The sequence below is a fragment of the Tamandua tetradactyla genome, chromosome 11 (genome assembly GCF_023851605.1).
Source record: "Tamandua tetradactyla isolate mTamTet1 chromosome 11, mTamTet1.pri, whole genome shotgun sequence".
NCBI lineage: Eukaryota > Metazoa > Chordata > Mammalia > Pilosa > Myrmecophagidae > Tamandua > Tamandua tetradactyla.
In genome coordinates, this window is record NC_135337.1 from 80,138,458 (window position 1) to 80,155,934 (window position 17,477).

Sequence of the window (17,477 nt, forward strand, 5' to 3'; positions counted from 1 at the left end):
CCCCCTTAGCTACCGCTGTTTGGATTGGAGCCCCCCACCCCCCACTCCCGAGACTGGTTGGGCCCGGGGCTGGTCTCCCACCACCACCACACTCCCCCCTCTCCCTGTGCCCCCTGGTCCGCTTCCCCTCCCCCCACCACTTACATCCTCCCCCCTGGGCTGGCCCACCCTGGGTTGCCTCTCCTGGGACATCACCTCTCTCATCAGACCTCACCCCCTCCAGCACCCCACCTTGGGAGGGATCTCCTGAGGCTGCTTCAGCCTTTCCCGACTCCCAGGGCTGGGTGGACTCATCTGGCCACTCGGAGTCTCAGGGTGGGCTGCATTTTCCAGGGGGACGCCTCCCCCCCATCCCGGCATGGGGAGGCAGCCAGAGCCAGGTTCCACTCCAGCTCTGCCCTGCCACTTCCCTGTCGTGTGACCTTGAGCCCTTCCCATCTGTCCCCCTCTGAGCCTCGGTGCCCGTGACCCCCCTCCCCCACTCCCACCCACGTGAGGTCAGGCTGGGATTTACAGTGGTTGCCTGGCATGGACTTGGGTTTTATTGAACCGGGGCTCCTAGTCAGGGGGTCCCAGCATCTCTGCTGGAGGAGAACACTGTTGAACCAGGACCAGGACCCTGTTGGGGTAGCCAGAAGCAGGCAAGGCCTACACTTCCGGGGGTGCAGAACGGGTGTGTGGCAGGACACTGCTGTGCCCGCTTCTTGGGGTGTGTGCCCCCCCACCCAGGAAAGGGCTGCCCTGCAGAGCTTGGCCAGCACCCCTCGGCAGTCCCCCACCCCCAACTTCCTCCCAGCCCCGAGCTCTAGTAGTCACTCAACTGCCAAGCTTAACCATCAGTTGAATGATTTAGCGTTATAATGAGTTAGTATTTCCACAGCTCATAGAACTTTGCCTGGCACTTCGTAAGAAGGATATTTGCTGGCTATGACTTTCAGTTATATTTATTTCTGATCAACCTGGGACCTTTGACAACTCAGAAGTGCCTTCCCTTTCAACAACAGCTCTGAGTTCTTGCCATGGAAATAATGACTCGGGTTGTCCATCTTTATCGCGTGCCTCCTGGGTGCCAGGCACTGTGTTAAGTCTCTCCCTGGCTTATCACACTCACCCCAGAATCCCCTGGAGGAGGCACTCATTGCGCTTGCTCACGTTTCTGGAACGAGGAAACAAAAAATGTACTTTCCCTGTCCCCTGCACACAGCTGAGGGGGAATATCTGCCCAAGGGGTGCAGAGGGAATTCTATTCGGCCTTCCTTGTGGTTTCCTCCTTTCCAACTTGGGCCAATAGTTCCCGAACCCCAGGACTTGTATGGGGAATCAACACTGCAATTAGCAAGTTGTGTTACTTGGACCCACAATGTCAGAATCCTATTTATGGGTGGTGGGTGGTGTTGGGCAGCTTTAAAATGCAAGTTCCAGGCCCAAGGTATGCCAACAGATTCATCATTTCAGTATGGCGGTGGGAGGGTGGAGATCGGAAATTTATATTTTAAACATGACTCACCACCAACATGTGGCTTCAGTGAGGCTTGAAAACCTCCAGGCTGGAGGTTGTTGGAGACTGGCACTCTTTGATGGACCCTCCCAGTACAGCTTGGAAGATGGGGAGGCAAAGTCCCATTTTACAGAAGAAGAGACTGAGGGTCAGAGTGGCAAGGTGGCTTGCCCAGGTCCCAGAGCCAGTCACATGGGGAGTTGGTGGTTGGAGTCTGGCCTGGCAACTTCCAGGAGCCACAGTGGGAAGGGAAGGGACCCTGGCAGCACCATCAGGGGGTGGGGGTGGGGGTGAGGGAGGTGGGCAGGAGGGGAAGGAGTTAAGGCATGCATCCAGCTCTGCCAACAGCCCCCTCTTGGCATGGATTTGGTGGTTGGGGGGTGTGGGGGTGGGGAGCCAGGAAAGGATAGGAGTGGGGGGGAGGGCTAGGTCTGAGCCTGCATGGGGGTGGGGGTGGGAGTGGGTGCAGAGTCACCCAGCACGGGTGGCCTCTGGTGCCTGACAACCCCCTCTCCGACACAGGGTCGGCCTGGGGTTTCTAGCAGCCGGCACGTGTGTCCCCCACCCCCACCCCACCCCACCCCCAGCCCCGTGGAAGATGCCGGAGCAGAGCAACGACTACCGCGTGGTGGTGTTCGGGGCGGGCGGCGTGGGCAAGAGCTCCCTGGTGTTGCGCTTCGTGAAGGGCACGTTCCGCGACACGTACATCCCGACGGTGGAGGACACATACCGGCAGGTGATCAGCTGCGACAAGAGCGTGTGCACGCTGCAGATCACCGACACCACGGGCAGCCACCAGTTCCCGGCCATGCAGCGGCTCTCCATCTCCAAGGGCCACGCGTTCATCCTGGTCTTCTCGGTCACCAGCAAGCAGTCGCTGGAGGAGCTGGGGCCCATCCACCAGCTCATCGCGCAGATCAAGGGCGGCGTAGAGAACGTCCCCGTCATGCTCGTGGGCAACAAGTGCGACGAGACGCAGCGGGAGGTGGACACCCGCGAGGCCCAGGCGGTGGCACAGCAGTGGAAGTGCTCCTTCATGGAGACCTCGGCCAAGATGAATCACAACGTCAAAGAGCTCTTCCAGGAGCTGCTCACGCTCGAGACGCGGCGAAACATGAGCCTCAACATCGACGGCAAATGCGCGGGCAAGCAGAAGCGGACAGACCGGGTCAAGGGCAAGTGTGCCCTCATGTGAGGCGGCCCCGCCTCCCCGCTGCCCCCCCCAGAGAGCTCGCCCCTCCCCCCAGAGCGCTCGCCCTTCCCCCCACCCTTCCAACCCTGTCCCCTCTTCTCTCCTTCTCCTCTGCTCTCCTCTCCCCTTCGCCCCCGCGTTTGGAACCTCCGGCCCACCGGGGGAAACTGAGGCCGGGGATTCCAGCCTGGTGGTCCTGGCGCATCATCCCCGGCGGCGGCTCTCCCTTCCCCACCCCCACCCCAGACTCCCCGCCCTCCTGTTCTGTCGTTCTGTCTGCGCACCCCCAACCCCCCCCCCAAACCAAGTGCTGGAGGCGCCCGCTGCCTTCTGCCGATGGGAAACGGGGGGTGGGGGGGGCGGGCAGGCGTCCCCTCCGCCGCCACCCTGGGACCCCCACCTCCGTCTCCTGCTCCTGGGTGCCCCCCTCCCAGCCAGACCTGCGTCCCTGTCCCTTCCTCCCACATCTGATCACTGTGACCCTACCGAAGGGTTGAAGGGTTGAAACCTACATCGACCTCAGTTTCTCTTTTTTTCTCCTCTTGAGTATTTAACACCCCTCCCTGCTCACCACCCTCCTTCTCTCATGAGCCCTAGCCTGTGCCCCCACCCCCACCCCCACCCCGTCCCGGGTCCTAGTTCACCCCCTTTGCCCAGCTCGGGGGTGGGGGGCTCCACGGGATGGGCCCCAGGCGCCCCCGGCAATAACATCAGGGCCTGCAGCGGCACCCCATCAGCCCAGAGCCCCACTCTTCACCCAGCCTGGAACCGGGGTGCAGTCAGAGGGAGGCCCGGGAACGGCCGACAGACATGGCACAGTCTCCTGCACCCCACCCTGGAGACGCAGGTGGAGCCCGGAGTGAGGTGGGGGGTCCCCGACACTGTCCACCTGGGGACCCGCCCGGGCACATCACCACCAGCACCCTGCTTGGGGGACTTTGGGGGCTGGGCAGAGACGCTGGCCAAGACCCCTGTCCAGGGGCAGGTGCTGGGGACCCAGGACCGAAGGGGGTCAGGGAAGAGGTCTGTCCAGGCTCGGCTTCCTAAGTGGGCCCCCAATCCCAAGGTAGCCCAGCGAGGGGGCCCTGGGGGACCCAGGGGGTGTGCTCCCCGCCCAGGCAGGCCATATGTCCTGGAGTCAGGGTGTTTCTGTGAGCACCTCTAGATGTGAACCCCATGGGGCTGGTTCTGCCATGTGTGGAGGTGGCTTGGAGGCTCGCAGGGGGGTTGGCCGTGGCCTGTTCTCTTTGTGCGATTTGGTCCGTGTGCAGGGATGAGTGGGTGGGTCTCAGTGTGCGTCTGTGGCTGCACCTGCGTGTGGTCACCTTTGGGACCATCTGTGAGTGTCATAGTGGCTGAAGAGCGTGTGTGAGCATGAGAAGTGTGAGTAGGTGCATGTGCTCGTCAGCGAGGCTGAATGCTTGTGATGTGTTGGAGTCAGTCTTTTTACCTGTGTGAAGTGTGATTCAGTGGCTGCGTTTGGGGGACACAGTTTATTTGAGGGTGGATGTAACCCTGGTGGTTCTGCCTGAGGCTCGCTGGGTCTTTCTGACTCAGCCCTGATTATGGATCAGTCAGCTACTGCTGTGTAACAAATGACTGCAAACTTAGCACAGTATTATCTCCCCATGTCTGTGGGGTGGAATGAGTTCAGCTGTGGGTTGACTGCAGCTTCTCATTGGGCTGCATCCTCATCTGAAGGTCCGAGTGGAGAAGGGCCTGTTTTCTAAGCTCACATGTCATGGCTGGCCACTCGTTTCCTCTGGGCTGCAGGACGGAGGGTCTCGGTTCTCTACTGGGTGTTGGCTAGAGGCCACCCTCAGCTCCCTGCCACATGGGGCTCTCCATGGGGCAGCTCAGAACCAGCAGGGGAGGAGGAAATTCCTAGCAAGAAGAGCATTGCACCCTTTGGGGGTGTGTGTGAGAGAGCCATGCATGTATGTGTGCTCACAGGCACGGGGACCGTGGCCACATGGGAGTGTGGGTAGGTGGGAGGGCCAGTGGCTGGCTGGGCACCCCTGTGTGTGCTTCCTCTGTGTTTCGTGATGGTTTACTCAACAGTTATTTACTGGGCACCGTGAGAAAGAGTGGGTGAGTGCGTGTGTGAACGGGGGTGGGGTGGATGGACGACTGCCTGGTGTGTGGATGAAGCCCACAGAGAAGCGTGGTAACGTCGTGTCTGGACAGAACTGAGCCCCCTTGACCCTTTGGCTGGTCCAGGACCCTCCGGCAGCTGGCGCTGTCCCCTTTTCCGGGCTGGGCAGGGGTCTGCTGCCCTTTCTCAGGGACACACCCTGATAGCACAATCTCCCCGGGGCCCTGCCCACCTCCGGACCTCTCCCACCCCAGGCCTGGCCCAACCCTGCAAGAGGAGGGGGAGGGAGACAGGGCCTGTCCTGGCTGCCACCCCGGCCGGCCTGGGCACCCCTGGTGCTGGGGACTGTGTCAGGCGATGCTTGCTTTGACCCCCGCCCCTGGCCCCGCTCCCCATGCATGTGGGGGCCCCCTGTCCCACCCCATTGTGGGGTCTGTGTAGCCCTTGCTCTAGAAGTAGTCTTCCTGCAATAAAGAAATGGATCCTGTGTCCCCCACCAGCCCAGTGCCCCTTCTTGGGGGTGGGGGTCGGGGGGGTACTGCATCACCTGCAAAAAATGGGGGGCATGAAGGATGGGGAGGTGAGGCGTGCAGGGGGGGAATGAATGGAGGAGAAGAGAATGAGAAGGTGTGGGGTAGAGGGGCGAGGGGGGAGGAAGGAGGGGTAGGAATGGAGGAGGGAGGGGTATGGGTGGAGGAGGGAGGGATAGGGGTGGAGGAGTTGAGGACTGGGGGTGGTGAGTGACATGGGGTTGGGGAGGGGACCCTTGGAGAGGTGAGAGGCAAGGAGGTGAACCACATGGAGGTGAAGGAGGTGAGACAGGGACTGTGTGGGCTCCAGGGCTTCAAGCCAGACTCGGCCACCCACTGGCCCTGTGTGGAGGGCCCTCTCCCAGGCCTCAGTTTCCCTATTCACTTCATGCCCATCATCTGGGGGCATCTCCTGGCCCAGACTTTCAGTGAACTCAGGCACTTTCCCAGCAGGCCCCAGTGGAGTAGGTGGGTGTGTGGGGTGGGAGCGAGAGAACCAGGCTCCCAGGAGCCCCCACTGAGCAAGGGGCACCTTCCTGTTTGTTCCTCCCCCACCCTACCCCCTGTGCTTTCCCAAGACCAGAATGGCTGGGGCAGGGATCTCAGCAGGAAGACGTTAAGTCTTGTTTAGAGACAGATTGAGGCAGAAGGATGGAAATAACACTCATGCATTCATTCATTTGCTCATTCATTAGTTCATTCATTCTTCTGTTCATTTGCTCATTTATTCATTCACTTGTTCATTCATTTGTTCACCCACATATCCATTTATTCCTGCATTTATTTGCGCATTCATTCATGTATTCATTAATTCATTTCTCTAGCCACCCATCCATTCATCCATCCACCCATTCATTCACTCATTCATTTTTACTTTTACCCACCCACTCATTTATTCAATTGCTCATTCACCCATTCATTTTCTCATTCATTCATTTGCTCACTCATTTGTTCGTTCATCCTTTCATTTTCTCTTTCATTCATTCATTCATCTGTCCAATATGTAATATGTACCAGCTTGTGCCTGGCCCTGTCCTGGATTTTGGGGACATGGCTGCAACTGATTCAAATCCCCAGGACCCTGCCGTTATGGAGCTCAGAACCTAGTGGGGGAGATAATCCCTCCACAGAGAAATGAATCAGATCATTTCAGAGACATGCTTTGAAGCAGATAAGTCTACACCACTGAAGTGACATCGGGGTGAGTGTCCAGGAGGTCGGGGGAGCCGGTTGGACTCAGAAGATGACACTTGAGCTGCTGTCAGAAGGTGGAATAGAGGCCAGTCCCAGGAGGACCTGGGTCAGGGGCACCGGGAGGAGGGGGAACAGCATGTGCAAAGGCCCTGAGGCAGGAACCATTTGTGGCCAGGGTGGCAATTGTCAAGGGAGAGAAGGGGTAGTGGTACCCAGTGAGGTCAGAGAGGTCAGCAGAGGCCAAACAGGGACTGGTGGGCTGCGGTAGTGTTTGAACTTTTCCAACAAAAGCTCTGGGATGTCATGGGAAAATTTCAGGGCTTTTCTGGAGAGGTATTACTGGATGTGGCTGGACCCTATACTTACTGCAGCCAGTTGAGGGGAGCAAGCAGGAACCAAGAGCCCCATTTTACATGGGGAGGAACCTAGCAGAGCTTCAGTTTCCCCATGTGTTCAACACAAGTGTGTGGTTTGAAGTCCAGGTTGCCAGGTTCCCAGGAGGCAGGGAAGTGCAGTGGTTAAGTGCATGTCTTTGGGGTCTGCTGGAAAAGATGGTGGAATCCCAGCTATGGCTGGGGGGTCATGCATGCACAGCACATACCTGGCACCTAGCTGGGACCATCCCCTTTATTTATCCAGGAGATGGGAGCACCTCCTGGGAGTGAGACATCCAGGCTCTGTGCCAGGTACCCCCATGGGAACAGGTACCTGGTAGGTTCTCAATGGATGTTAATTGTTAGCAGGGCCAAGAATAGGGTGAGGCGAGTGAGGCATAAAATCTAAGTAAGTGCAAAAAAGAAAACAACTCAGTAATCTAGATAGACAATATTTTAATGCAATATTAAGAAAAAACTTTATGTTGAAATAATTACCAATTGATGGGAAAGTGCAAAGAAATGTACAGGGAGGTCCCATTCACTCTTCACCCAGCCTCACCCCAAAGTTAACATCTCGCTTATCTCTAGGACAACATCAAAACCGGGAAATTGACATTCAGGCTTCCTGAGCTTTATATAAACTACTCATTGTTGTGTGTGTGTATATGTGTGTGTCACTTTATGCAATTTTATCACGTGTAGTTTTTATTTTGGGGGGCGGTGCATGGTCCAGGAATCGAACCCGGGTCTCCTGCATGGAAAGCGAGCATTCTACTACTGAACCACCTGTGCACCCTCACATGTAATTTTGTGTAACCACTACCCAAATCAAAATACTAAACTGCCTGAGACCCCTTTATGCTACTTCTGTGTAGCCACACCCATTAAGGCAATATTTTTGAAAAATTGAAATGAATGCAAAAAAAGAAAAAGTCCAACAGCTCTGTGTGAACCCTTTTGGAGCCTGAGGCAGTGGGGAAAATGTATGTTTGTGTATATATATATATATATGCTTTTTAATGGTTAATTTTTTTTCCAGAAGGAGATTTTCAAAACATGACCAATGAATTTGCTCCCATTAAAGCTAAGGAAGTAAAATGATAACATACATTCTGTCTGGGTACAAATAAAATATTTAAACTTTAGAAAACAACATTTACTTTTCAGCTCTTCAATATTTTTCAATTACTTTCATGATCTAGGGGGAGAAAAAAAAACTAACCATTAAAAAAATACGTAAGTCCGGGAAAAGTTTGGCAGTTTCTTAAAAATCCAGAAGGCAGCTACCAGACAACCCAGCCAGCAGCATTCCGGGCATGTTTCCCAGTGAAACGGAGACGTATGTTCACACACAACCCTGTATATGAATGTTGTTAGCAAGTTTATTTGTAGTAGGCTAAAACCGGAAATAACCCAGATGTCCTTCAGTGGGGAAATGATGAAACCAACTGTGGTCTGCTTATAGCATGAAATTTTACTCAATGATAAAAGGGATGGAGCCTTTGTTTTTTTTTTTTTAACAGTTTTATTCACACGACATAAAATTCATCCTAAATATACAATCAATGGCATCATCACAGTTATGCATTTACTACCCCAATCTATATGAGCACATTTCCATTTCTTCCAAAAAGAAAAGAAAAAAAAATCCCATACTCCTTCCTTATATCCCTCTCTTATTGACATTTAGCCTTGGTATAGGGCCTTTGTTACAATTAATGAAAGAATATTACAACAGTGCTGTTAACTCTAGACCTTAGTCTGCATGAATTGCATTTCTCTCCATATATTGCCCTGTTATTTACACTGTGTAATAGTGACATGCATTTGTTCTAGTTCAGGTAAATCTTTCTGTACTCCTTAAGAGTCAATTGTCCGATCTCTGCCCTCGTTCTATCTCCTGATAAGCTGTGCTCTCTCATTTAACTCTCAGTTTGCTCATTATAGTCAGCTGGCATCCAATAAATGTCCTTTTGTTTCTGGCTCGTTTCGTGCAACGTCACGTCCTCGATTTCATTCACGCCGTTGCATGCATCACGACCTGACTCCTTCCCGCAGCTGCACCTTCCATCGTATGGATACACCGCAGTCTGCCCCTCCACTCATCAGCTGCTGGACCCTTGGGCCATCTCCATCCGGGGGCAATCGTGAATACGGGGACTTGGCTGAATCTCCAGAGAATGACACTGAGCCAGGAAAGCCAACCCCCGAAGGCTGCCATTTACGTTAACATTCTTGAAATGACAAAATCCGAATCCGAGGATGAATTAGAAGCGGCCAGGAATGGGGGATGGTAGCGGGGAATGGGAAGGAAGTGGGCGTGGCCACAAAGAGCAAACCCTGGGATTCCTGTGGGGCTGGAAGGTTCTGTATCTTATCTGTATCGGAATCAGCCTCCTGGCTGGGACATTGACTACAGTTTTGCAAGATGTTAACATTGCAAAGCGGGGGGGGGGGGGGGGGGGGGGGGACGGGACACTGGATGAAGAGTGCCTGGGATGCCACTATATCATTTCTAACAAATTGAACTTAAAAAAAAAAAAAAAGGAAATTGCTAGAAAAAAAATATGCACAAAAACATGTATGTAGGGTGGCACGTGTGCTTTCCCTTTGTCTCAGGTTCCAGCACAGCTTTGGCATATCGTTTTTAGCATTATCATTTTTACTCAGGTAAAGGAGGTCACCATGACTTTAGTTAGAGACCCTCCCGTAGACAGTTTCTACCTTGTGTCTCAGCATCCCCAGAGGATAAGGTGAAGTGGCTTCTGATGCAGAGTTAGGGACTCAGGCTGAATGTGCACACACACCAGGCATCATCCGGTTTTTTTTTTTTTTGTCAGCATCGCTTGGACACATGGTGACTTACCCCTTTCTGGGTCTCAGGCCCATGTCCCCAGTTTCCTGCATTCATCCTTCCAGGCACCAAGAATTCATTGAGCTCCTACTGCATGCTAAGTACTGGATCTGGCACCAGGCACACAGGAGTGAATAAAAGACTCTTGTGAGATTTTAATGACTGTATCAGCATAAAGAGGTTTATTTTAAGGAATTGGCTCACGTCATCATGGGGGGTTGGTAGGTTCAAAATCTCTTGGGCAGACCGACAGGTTAGAAGCGCAGGCAGGGTTTCTAAGCTGCAGTCTTGAGGCAGAATTTAAAATTTTTTAAACTTTTTTTATTGTATGGTATAACATATATACAAAGCAAAGAAATAAAAAAGCAATAGTTTTCAAAGCACTCTTCAACAAGTGGTTACAGGACAGATCCCAGAGTTTGTTATGGTCTACCATACCATCATCTCATATATACATATTTCAGACTTAGACATGGGTTATAATTTTACAATTTTAGGTTTCTACTTCTAGCTGCTCTAAAATATTGGAGACTAAAAAGAGACATCAATTTAATGATTCAGCATTCATATACATTTGTTAAGTCCTGTCTTCTATGTATAATTTCACCATCACCTTTGATCTTTCCATACCTCTCTTTGGGGTTGTTTGGGCTATGGCAATTCTAAATTTTTGCTATTGGAAGGGCCTGTCATTAATATGGGGTAGGGGGATGGAACTATCCGATGTTCTGGAGAGGCTGGGCTAGGTTTCAGGACGTATCTGGACCAGGGGCCCACTGGAGGTTGTAGGTTTCTGGCAAGTTACTCTAGTGCATGGAACCCTTGTGGAATCTTCTATATTGCTCCAGGTGTTCTTTAGATTGGCTGGATGGTTTTGGTAGGGGCTTGGCAGGTTATGACAGGTAACAAGGTCTAAGTGAAGCTTGCATAAGAGCAACCCCCAGAGTAGCCTCTCGACTCTGTTTGAACTCTCTCTGCCACTGCTACTTTATTAGTTACACTTTTCTCCCTTTTGGTCAGGATGGAATTGTTGATCTCATGGTGCCAGGTCTGGATTCATCCCTGGGAGTCCTCTCCCACGTTGCCAGGGAGACTTCCACCTCTGAATGTCATGTCCCACGCAGGGGGGAGGGTAATGATTTCACTTGCAGGGTTGGGCTTAGAAAGAGTGACGTCACATCTGAACAACAAGAGATGTCCTCCAGAAGTAACTCTTAGGCATGCCTATAGGTAGGATAAGCTTCTCTGCTGCCTACATAAGCTTCCCAAGGTAAGATTGAGGCTTACTATTGATTTGGGCGTCCTTTAAGTTTGACACAGTATCAGGGGGATACCCTGATGGTGAGATTTAGTAGTTCCATATTCTTTCTCCCCTCCCTCAGGGGACTTTGCCAATACTTTTTAATTAGAGGCAGAATTTCTTTTTCTCCAGGTGCTGGGGATTGAATCACGTGTTGAAGTCCTAACCCCCTAGCCCTTTAGGCGGGAGTGAATTTGTAAATGGGATCTTCAAAGAATCTATGAAGACAAGGCTAAACTGAATTGGGGAGGCCTTTAATCCAACAGGAGAGAGTCTTTCTAAGCAGAGTAAGGGGAGACAAAAGGAAGACCCCCACCATGTAACGGAGGCAGAGTATGAGTCACAGGTGGCCTGCAGGTCACCAGCCGCATGCTACAGATTTCAGAGAAAGCACAGCCTGCTGCTAACTCGATTTTGGTATGGTTTACAGTTTCACAATTTCAGATTTTGCCTCCTACCCGCTCCAAGACACTGGGGATTCAACGAAGTATCAATACAATGCTTCAGGGGTCATATTCATGTGTTAACATTTTTTAAATCTTATCTTCTCTATTATAGCTCCTCCTTCTTTGATCTTTCTCTCCAATCTTTAAGGATATATTGCTCATTATCTTTTTAAACTTTTTTGTTGTTAAATATAACATATACACAAAGAAAAGAAAGAAAAAGCAATGATTTTCAGAGTACACTTCAAAACAAGTAGTTACAGAACAGATTTCAGAGTCTGTTATGGGTTATCATTCCACTATTTCAGATTTTTCCTTCTAGCTGCTCTAAAACATTGGAGGCTAGAAGACGTTTTCTTTTTCTTTTTTGTGAAAAATAACATATATACTAAAAGAGCAATAAATTTCAAAGCACATTGCAACAATTAGTTGTACAACAGATTTCAGAGTTTGGTATGGGTTACAATTCCACAATTTTAGGTTTTTCCTTCTAGCTGCTCCAAGACACTAGAGACTAAAAGAAACATCAGTGTGAGGATTCAGCAATCATACTTGTTTGTTAAACCCTACCTTCTCTACATAACTCCACCATTACCTTTGATCTTTCTCCCACTCTTTAAGGGTGTTTGGGCTATGCCCATTCTAACTTTTTCATATTGGAAAGGGCTGTTGATAATATGAGATGGGGGATGGAACTAGCTGATGTTCTAGAGAGGCTGGGCCCTCTGCATTTCAGGACTTATCTGGTCCAGGGACCCATCAGGAGGTTGTAGGTGTCTGGGGAGTTACCTTGGTGCATGGAACATTTGTAGAATCTCATATAATGCCCTAGGTGTTCTTTAGGATTGGCAGGAATGGTTTTGGTTGGGGTTTGGAAAGTTATGGTAGGTAGCAATGTCTAATGGAAGCTTGCATAAGAGTGACCTTCAGAGTAGCCTCTTGACTCTATTTGAACTCTCTCAGCCACTGATACTTTATTTGTTACACTTCTTTCCCCCTTTTTGGTCAGGATGGCATTGCTGATCTCACGGTGCCAGGGCCAGGCTCATCCCTGGGAGTCATCTCTCATGACACCAGGGAAACTTTCACCCCTGGATGTCATGTCCCATGTAGGGGGTTGGGCAATGATTTCACTTGCAGAGTTAGACTGAGAGAGAGTGAGGCCACATCTGGACAACAAAAGAGAAATCTGTTTTTGCTCTGAAGTCGTCTAACTGATTGGAGGGGGCCCATTCACTTCAACGGGGATGATTTCTTTTACAAAAATCAATTGAACAGAGACATGAATTACACAATACCCCCAGAGCAACCTCTTAACTGTGTTTGACCAAACAACTGGGCACCATAGCTTAGCCAAAATTCACTAGCAGAACTACCGTGCTGCCAATGCTTGGGTAGATCAGCAAATAGTAGGTGCCTACTAAATGTTGGCCGAGGACAGAGTTTGCAAACTGATAAGCAAGATCCGGGACGAGGGTATAGTAACTTCAGGGTGAGCCTGAAAAGCCTCATCTAAAAAGCCATGGAGCTGACGTAATATTTCAGTGCACTATTTCATGCAAAGGAAAGCACATGAACAAAATGTCAACATTTTACATAAAAACAGGGTGGGCAGCTGCAGGATCAGATAGCTTCTTTATGTAAAACCCTGGTGTTTTGTTCGGCATGAATTATTTTTGCAATGGTTTGGATTTCTCAAAATAGTGCTTTAAAAGAGTATTTACTTTGATGACGAGTTTTTTGGCACCCCTTAAATTTTGGGCTCAAGACAAGTGACTCACTAGTCGTGGCCCCAGAATGCCTTGGGAAGGGGAATCTGAGATGTACACAGATGATGCATGTTCTGCCACCTCACCCGTTGCTGGTGCAGTCTCTGGATCTCCTAGACATCTGGATTTCTTCCTGTGAAACATCCTGATTTTAAAAGGTCAGCAAAAAATTCAAACATTGCAAAGGGCTTCTGGGCTACGTCTGGCTTGAGGGCCACTAGTTTGCAAACTCTATTTAGACAGGGATTTTCCCTCGGGGTGGGCGAATCTGTGCAGGTAGGGTAGGCAGGGAGAGAGAGCTGCTCACAGCCTAGGCGCCTGGTCCTGTCCAGCCCAGGGGCACCATTGGGGAGGTTCCTGTGGAGTTGATAAGAGCCTGCAGCTGTGGATCACAGGGACACAGAATGTCAGCAGTGCACAAAGCTCCTGAGAACAGAGAGGGTGGTGCCTCTAGCTACACATATAGGAGAGTCTTCCCCCCATGATGTGCATATTTATCAGTGTAGTGGGAGGAATAGTGTCCCCTCAAAATTCATGGACACCTGGAATCTACAAATGTGACCCTACTTGGAAGTAGATTCTTTACAGATGTAATCATGTTAAGAAACAGTCATACTAGGTTAGGGTCCTAAATCCCTTGAGTGGTGGGTCCTTATAAGAGGAGGAGCAGACACTCAGATGGACACACGGGGGACAGGTGGCCCCGTAGGGATGGAGTTTGGAGGGGTGCATCCAAGAGCCAAGGAACACCCAAGAAGTCCTGGTGCCAGAGAAGTTGGAAGGAGCAAGGAGAAAGAACCCTTCTCTAGAACCTTCCAGAAGGAGTGCAGCCCTGCTGACCCCATGATTTCGGATTTGCCGCCTCCAGAGATGGGAGAGATTCCATTGTTTTTAGCTCCCCAGTTTGTCCTCATTTGTTATGGTGCCTCTGGGGGAAACCAAGGCAGTCAATGTCACCAGAAATGCTGATTAAAAATGCAGATTCCACGGGCCAGTTTCCCTGGAGGCAGGATTCTGTTTCATTAGGTTTGCATTTTAAGACCAAAGTTCATGATTCCAGCGATTGAAAACCCCTGGATATTATACTCAGACCAAGCAGCCAGAGTTGGGGTTCTCTGGCCCTTCCCAGCCAAATGACCTTGAGTTTAACCTCTCTGAGACTCAGTTTCAACCTCGATAAACTCCAACCTTATACAAAGGGGTCAAGAAAATGGGGCATACAAAATGCCTAATGCAAGGCTCGGTAAATGCTCAAGAAAACGGCACCACAATTATTGTTATTGTCTTGCATGTCAAATTACCGATTAAGTCCCCTATGAGTGAGCGCTGGGAGCGAGGGTTCTGGATTAGAACCCGCTTCTGCTGCCCGGGATTCGAACTCTTGGACCTACTCGCTCATCTTTGACGTCACAAAGTCGCCCCTGAACATTTGCTCCTCGCCCGGCGGCGGAGTCCAATACAGCTTGCCTATTTGCATATTAGCATAGCCCCGCCTCCCGCGCCTTTCCAACTCGCGGGTGGTCAGCGCCGGTGCCACTCAGCGCCCGGAGCCCCGCCCCGCTCTGCTGGGCGCAGCCTACCCCGCTGCCTGCACTACGCCCCGCCCCTGGCGCGGGCCTCCCGCCGTCCAGGCTCGCCATTGGCCGCGCCGGGACGCCGGGCCCGCCCCCGTGGTCCGGGCCCCGCCCCCGCGGAGGGAGCGAGCGCTCGCGGGCCGGGCGGCGGGTTCGGCTGCGCGGCGGGGCTGAGGCGGCCGAGGCGGCCCGAGCGCAGGTAAGGGCGCCCTGGCAGCCGCCGCGAGCCGGGCCGGGGGGTGCGCCGGCTCACCTCGGGCGCTGGGGAGGCCGGGAACTGAGGGCAGGGCCGGGGCGGCACGGGCAGAGGGCTGGTGAGGGCTGCAAATTGGCTGCGGTCGGAGTTGGGGGTCGGGGTTACCGGGGGAGGGGCTGGGACTGGAGTTGGGGGTCGGGGTTACGTGGGGAGGGGGCTGGGGTTGGGGGGGCAGGGGTTTTCGGGGGAGGGAGCTGAGGCTGGGGGACGGGGTGAACTGGGGAGGGGGCTGGGGTTGGGGGGTCGGGGTTGACTGGGAGGGGCTGGGACTGGAGTTGGAGATCAGAGTGAACTGAGGAGGGGGCTGCGGACGGAATTAGGGGTCGGGGGTCTTTGAGGAAGGGGCTAGAAGTGGAGTTGAGGGTCGTGGTTAACTGGGGAGGAGGGACAGTTTTAAGGTCGAGATTAACTGGGGAGGGGGCTGGGGATGGAGTTGGGGGTCGGAATTAACTGAGGAGGGGGCTGGGGACAGGGCTTTAGGGTTGAGGTGAGCTGGGGGAGGGGGCTGGGGATGGAGTCCCAGGGGGAGTTGGAGGTGGGATTAACTGGGGAGGGGTCCCAGTTGGCCGGGACCCAGGGATTGGGGTGGGCTGAGAAAGGGCCAGAAGGACAAAGTAAGGAGAGAAGCCAGGAAGGGTCTTAGGGGTGCCCAGGGGGGTCAGGCTCGCCTAGTGGGGGTCTGAGGGATATAAAGCAGGAGCTTGCCAGCCAGGAGTGGACCGGAGTTGGGGAAGGAGGAAGTTAGGATGGGGAAGCAAGCACCGAAGTGGGGGGCTGAGTGGTGGTGGGACAGAGGAGAGGGCTGGTGCTTTTGGTGGGAGGTTAAGTGGTCAGGAGGAGGAGGTGGGGGGTCCTGGGTAGGATTCAGTCATAAGGACCTGGGAGAGGAACTGCTGTCCTACTTTTGAGAGGGGTGTGTGTGTGTGTGTGCTAATGGTTTGTCATAGAATGGGACCACGGAGCTGTGAGCTGGAGGAGACGAGAGCCTGGAGTTCAAAATACTTTGCAATGTCTGTTTTTAGCTTTTACGGTGCAAAGGAGACTATCTTGGGGAAGCAAGGAATTCTTACTGGCGACTGCATTTTTTTAAGGAATTTTTGGGCCCAGGAGTGAGGACCTGAAGTGGGAGTTTTGGGGACGATGAATTTGAGGGCCGTGGGTGGCACTTTATTTTTCCTGGGTAGCGGGGGTTGCTAGGGGCTGGAAAGTGGGTGGCAAGCGACAGGCAGGATGAGCAGGAGCGCAGCTTCCCTAACTAAGAGTCTTCTGACTGTTGCTAGGTGTCAGCGAAGCAAGTGCCAGGTTCACCCGGTGCCATCCGTTTAGATGCTGGGGTCTTGCAGAGATCAGGAGTGGAGAGCAGCCGGTTCTGGAATTGGGTGGACCTGTGTTCGGATTGTGGCTCTAATGGTTTCGTTGGTGGTGTAACCTTTTTTGGGGGGGCTTTAGTTTACACTTCTGTAAAGTCGGAACATAGCCCGTGTCTTGTTGGGTGGTTGCAAGGATCACATGAGGTTTCGCAGGGATCCGGCACAGTTCCTGGCACGCGGGAAGGTACATGTGGCATTGATAATGATGTTCTAAATTAAGGTTTTTTTCAGGGGGTGGGGAGAGAGGGTTGAATTGCTGGATTATCACCGAGGGGAGGGAAGGAAGCAACTACGTTTGACTCCATTCCTGTAATCTTGCGATGCACATACAAATCACCCCAGGAGCTTTCAAAAAGAATCTGGGGGGAAAAGAAAAAAAGAGTACCTTTCCCTATTATGAAAAGCACGGGAAAAGAAGAAGAGATCTGCCTGCCCTGACCCCGAGAAGATTCTGATTCTGAAAGTTTGTCAAGGAAACACTTAAGAAAAGGCTGTGTCGTTCTCATTTGGGGGTACCCCTCGAGTAATCATCCTGATGCGTGTGTACCCCATAAGGGACCATCCGATCATTGTCGTGTGCTCTTTAAATATATGAGCTCTGCAGCTTAAACTTGTACGATGAGCCAGCTGAAGGGTTTCCCACACGGCATGGTTGGCATCGGGGCTGGACCACTGTTTGGGGGCTGTCCTGGCATTGTGGGGTATTAAACAGCGTCTCTGGGCTTCCCCCACCAGATGCCAGCAGCACTTCCCGTGACACCCAAAAAATGCCTCTGGACCTTGATAGATGTCCCCTGGAGGACACAGCAGTCTCCAGCTGAAAACCACCTTTACAGACAAAACTGTTATTTTCTCATTTAAAAACTATATTTTGCCTTTGGTGTTTAGGAAATTCAGCCATTTCAAAAGTTTTGGTTTGTTTTTAAGTTATTCTTAAATAACTTAAAGAGAAAAATAAAATCACATTGCTTTTAGAGAATTTTAGAGAAGCTGACTCAGTTTGGGGTAGGTCTTTTTTTTGT

General features: G+C 52.0%; 2 protein-coding genes across 3 annotated transcripts in view; both read left to right on the top strand.

Annotated features, from left to right (window-relative positions):
• The first annotated feature begins 2,095 nt into the window (after positions 1 to 2,095).
• On the top strand, positions 2,096 to 2,713 carry DIRAS1 (DIRAS family GTPase 1). Its single transcript, XM_077119545.1, has one exon. It carries the CDS (start codon positions 2,097 to 2,099, stop codon positions 2,691 to 2,693), a length of 597 nt encoding a protein of 198 aa, XP_076975660.1. The 5' UTR covers position 2,096; the 3' UTR covers positions 2,694 to 2,713.
• A 12,253-nt stretch (positions 2,714 to 14,966) lies between these two features.
• The window catches only part of GNG7 (G protein subunit gamma 7), a 186,607-nt gene continuing 184,096 nt past the window's right edge, over positions 14,967 to 17,477 (top strand). Inside the window, exon 1 of one of the 2 annotated variants that reach the window (XM_077121233.1) lies at positions 14,967 to 15,028. The gene's annotated coding sequence lies outside the window, so the exon portion shown is untranslated. The remainder of the gene's footprint in view (positions 15,029 to 17,477) is intronic. The other variant, XM_077121232.1, reaches the window with a different exon arrangement.

Excerpts from the sequence above, each read along its gene's own strand:
- DIRAS1 (XM_077119545.1), top strand. The coding sequence starts at position 2,097 with ATGCCGGAGCAGAGCAACGACTACCGCGTGGTGGTGTTCGGGGCGGGC.